This window comes from Mauremys reevesii, linkage group 4 (genome assembly GCF_016161935.1).
Source record: "Mauremys reevesii isolate NIE-2019 linkage group 4, ASM1616193v1, whole genome shotgun sequence".
NCBI lineage: Eukaryota > Metazoa > Chordata > Testudines > Geoemydidae > Mauremys > Mauremys reevesii.
This window is the reverse complement of record NC_052626.1, coordinates 70,771,225-70,775,037: the sequence shown is the minus strand read 5'-3', so window position 1 is coordinate 70,775,037 and position 3,813 is coordinate 70,771,225. Positions and strand designations below refer to the sequence as shown.

Below are 3,813 nucleotides of genomic sequence, written 5' to 3'. Positions count from 1 at the left end.
AGGTCCAGCCGAGCCACGCGGGACCAGCGGTCCCTCTGCAGTCATGCCCGCGGGAGGTCTGCTGCTCCCGTGGCTCCGGGGCGCCTCCCGCGCATGACTGCTTGGGGCGGCCAAAAAGCTAGAGCCGCCCCTGATGACCAGAAAGATTTGTATCTCTGTGCTGCTTGGATTTTAGAGAGAGCAATATTTCTAAGCATAGGCAAGGATAACAGTGGGATGTAGAGGTTAGGAAGTGGAAGGCTGCAAGCAGAACGAACTCTGCCCCAGGCAGTTGAGTGCACAGCTCTGGGAAGCAGGGGCTGGGTGCAAGGTGGCAGGGAGGGCGGTAACCGGTATGCTGGGGCACGCGGCCTTGGGCAGTCCAGCTGGAGTCTGCAGGGAAACCTCTATTTCTGCATGTCACACTGCAGGAGGAGGACAATAGAGGGGTCGCTCTTGGCAGCTTCCTTGAACTCCTCCAGAGTGATCTGGTCGTTCTTGTCCTTGTCCATCTTGGTGAAGATCTTGTCAACCCGCTGCTGGGGAGTCAGCCCGTCCTGGTTCATTCTCATCATGATGACCGTCCCCACCATCATACTGCTTAGCTTGTGTTAGCCCTAAAAGACACATAGAGCTTGCACATTATAGCAGCTTCTATTTCTTTTTGGAACCTAAGACTGTAACTCATTGGTGTGTGTATGTTTACCTGTTTTAATCTTTTTAAAAACCTCTAATTTCTTTTTCCTAGTTAATAAACCTTTAGTTAGTTTAATATAAGATTGGCTACAAGCATTGTCTTTGAGACAATGGTCAGGAGATACAATTGACCTGGGGTAAGTGACTGGGCCTGTGGGATGGGAGTAACCTGATTATTGTGATTTTTGGGGTAAAGTACTGTCTATCTCAAAGGCAGGCTTGCCTAGGTGGCAAGATAGTTGAGACCAAGGGGACTGTCTGTGACTACAGGTTAAGGCTGTTATAGTACTTGAAGAGTTCACTCTTGATACTTGATGGGTGAAATCTAATTATAGAACACACAATCAGTTTAGGGTTTGTGTCCTGGTTTGTAACAGTCTGCCCTGAAGTTGGCACTCATGTTCATGAGCCACTCCAAACAACTTGACAGAATTAATGTTTTGGAGCATGAAATACCTTTATGATGGGGTGGACCAGGCCCTTTGACACCCCCTACCTCATCCTGCCCCAGAAAAGGAGCACTGAAAGTGAGTCCTCCAGGCCTGCCTAGAAAGGCTGCAGGGAAGCAGCCAATCAGAGTCCAGCAGGCTCAGTTAGGAGAAGCTGCAGAGCCAGAACAGACCAATTGCTGGAAGCAACTAGAGGAGCGAGCTGGGTTGGGACCTGGAGTAGTGGATATGCCTGGGTCCTTCCACTGGAAGAGTGGCCAAAGCCATGAGCAGGGGATAGGTTTCATTTAGAAGCCTAAGCACAAGGCTAGACTTTAAAGGCAAAGAGCCCCCAGAGAGAAAGCCCTGGGAGCACTGCTCTATAACAGGGCAGAAACACTGACTTAAAGCTAGCCCAGAAGGTGCTGAGGACAGAGCCCAGAGACAGGGCTGCAGACACTACTAAAGGGCCCAGGGACAGGCCCAGGAAGGGGTTTGTATGTTCATGCATATTGAGTGTGTGTCATTTGGTCGGAGGGCTGAGCCACTGAAGACCCACCTGATGAGGGTAACTATCGAGAGGGCACTTTGAGCAGAGAAAGAGAGAGTGCAGGTTCACACCCACCTGACGGGAGGTACGCGTGAGAGGTGAGTGTCCCTCTTCACAACCTTATAGCTCTAGAGCTGGTTGTGCCAGGTGATGAGGGGTAAGGCGCTTCTGTGTGAGAGGGAAGCTTACATTTCCATTGCCCCTGCTGTACCTTCACTAGGGTATAAATAGAGGGCCTGATTGTCAGTTATTTTATTCCTGCACTTATGGCAGATGTTGGGGGGAGGAGATGAGAAGTGGTGGGCAAAGATGGATTTGAGTTGCATTTGTGCCTTCCTGTTCTGAGGTCATGCAGGGGGATTCCTGGCCCTGGCTGCCATTGAGGCTAATCTAAATTAGTGTGCAGTGAGATACAGAAAGAGCGATAGAGTGAAACTATAGAAAGGGATGTTGGCCTGGCAGAGTTAATCCCCACAGATCACCAAAAGGAGGCACTCCAGGGGTGAGTAGGGTACTGTGTGACAAGGCCCAATAATTACAACAGTGGCTAGAAAAAAAATTGGGTCGCAGTTCCTTTCTTTTTCTGTCTCATGAGAATAAACCCTCAGAGGTCAGCAAACAAAGGGAAAATGTGTCTTCCACAGACACCCATACACATACTGTAGAGAGAAGGTGGGTGAGGTAATATTGTTTATTGGACTAGCTTCTGTTGGTGAAAGCTTGTTTCTTTCTAATATCCTGAGACCAACACGTCTACAAAGCTGCAAACCCACACACATACTAGAACAAATCTGATTTTGTTCCATCAGAGGGCAGTGGTGTACTGTACACAACATACATCCTTCACATGCATTAGTCACCCATGCACCTTTTCTAGCTTCTTGCTTTCACACACAGCTTGTAAATGAGGTGACTTCTGTAGTGAATATTTCTCTCATCACCCCTGTGCTCTTATTTTTATGGATAATTTAAAATTAGGGGCTCATTAAGATTGAGCCAGGTTCCTCTAGAAATATGGGTGAATGACTTAAAGTCACAAAATCTCTTGCTTAATTCTTAATTTTTTAAAGTGCTTACTTTCACATAAGCAGGGCAGAACAGCAGCAATAAGAGTGCAAGCTGCACCCTGCTCCCAGCCAGGTCAGTGTAGTCTTCCCTTTCCAGGGTAATCTCCAGACTCACTGGCCCAGGCAGTTCTTCCTCTTTCACAACCCCTTAACAGTGCCACCTCCCTAGTGGCTGGTAGAGGAACTCAAGCCTGCCCTATATGCTGGCTTCCAGCTCAGGGACCTACAACAAGCAGTCAAGATTTGCAGCCCTGAACCTTACTGCAGTATCCATGGGCTACTTAACCTTACCTTCTTTTTCCCCCTTAGAACCACTGCAATTTCTCTTTACCACACTCTCCTAGTCTCAGCTCCTGGTCTTTAGACAGGCTCCACCTGTTCCTATCCAGCTGAGCCTTGTGTCTAATTAGGCGTGGCTCCTCTTACAGGTGGAGCCTATGCTGTTAATTGCTCCCTGATCCCATTCAGCCTTGTGTCGGGTGGACACCCCATCACAGGCATAAACATTTGTGCCTAATTGTGAGCTCAACTGTTAAAAAAAAAATACTTGAAAGGTCATAAGATGACACAATAACCTATAATAAAAATGGTAATGGAAAGAGGTACGAAAGAAGCAGAAAGACTGAGTTAGTTCAAACTAAAAGGACTACTGATATAGGACTGTGCTAAGATCATGGTTATAAACAATGGGTATCAACACTGGAAACCTTAATGGAAGTTGTGGGTTTTAAGGACGATGGGGAGGGCACTTGATACACACAAAGTGGAAAACTATTTTAAGCATGGGGGCAGCGTGAAACATGGCACAAAATTCAATGTGGGAGAAACAGAAAGGGAGCAGTTAAGGCTTCCAGTGTTGATACCCTCTCCCCCAACCGTATCTCCATTTATTCCTGAGCTGAAACTGTTTTCCAATGCATCATATCTGAACTACACTTAGGAGAAGGGATAATGTCTTATTTGTTTGTAAAACATCATGTTCACTTACATGCTTGAGTGTTAAAGAATAATAAGTGAAAGTGAGTTATTTAGCATAACTAAATTTGAAAGGACAACAAGCAGTAGCCTGAAGCTAAAGAAGGAAAAACACTTA

General features: G+C 46.8%; 1 protein-coding gene across 1 annotated transcript; it reads right to left on the bottom strand.

Annotated features, from left to right (window-relative positions):
* Positions 1–282: 282 nt before the first annotated feature.
* On the bottom strand, positions 283–3,084 carry LOC120403030 (hippocalcin-like protein 4). The gene is made up of 2 exons (XM_039533681.1): positions 3,012–3,084; positions 283–596 (listed from the first exon to the last, which is right to left on the bottom strand). The coding sequence occupies exon 2, from the start codon at positions 573–575 to the stop codon at positions 387–389; it is 189 nt and encodes a 62-aa protein (XP_039389615.1). The 5' UTR covers positions 576–596; positions 3,012–3,084; the 3' UTR covers positions 283–386.
* Between the last annotated feature and the right edge of the window lie 729 nt (positions 3,085–3,813).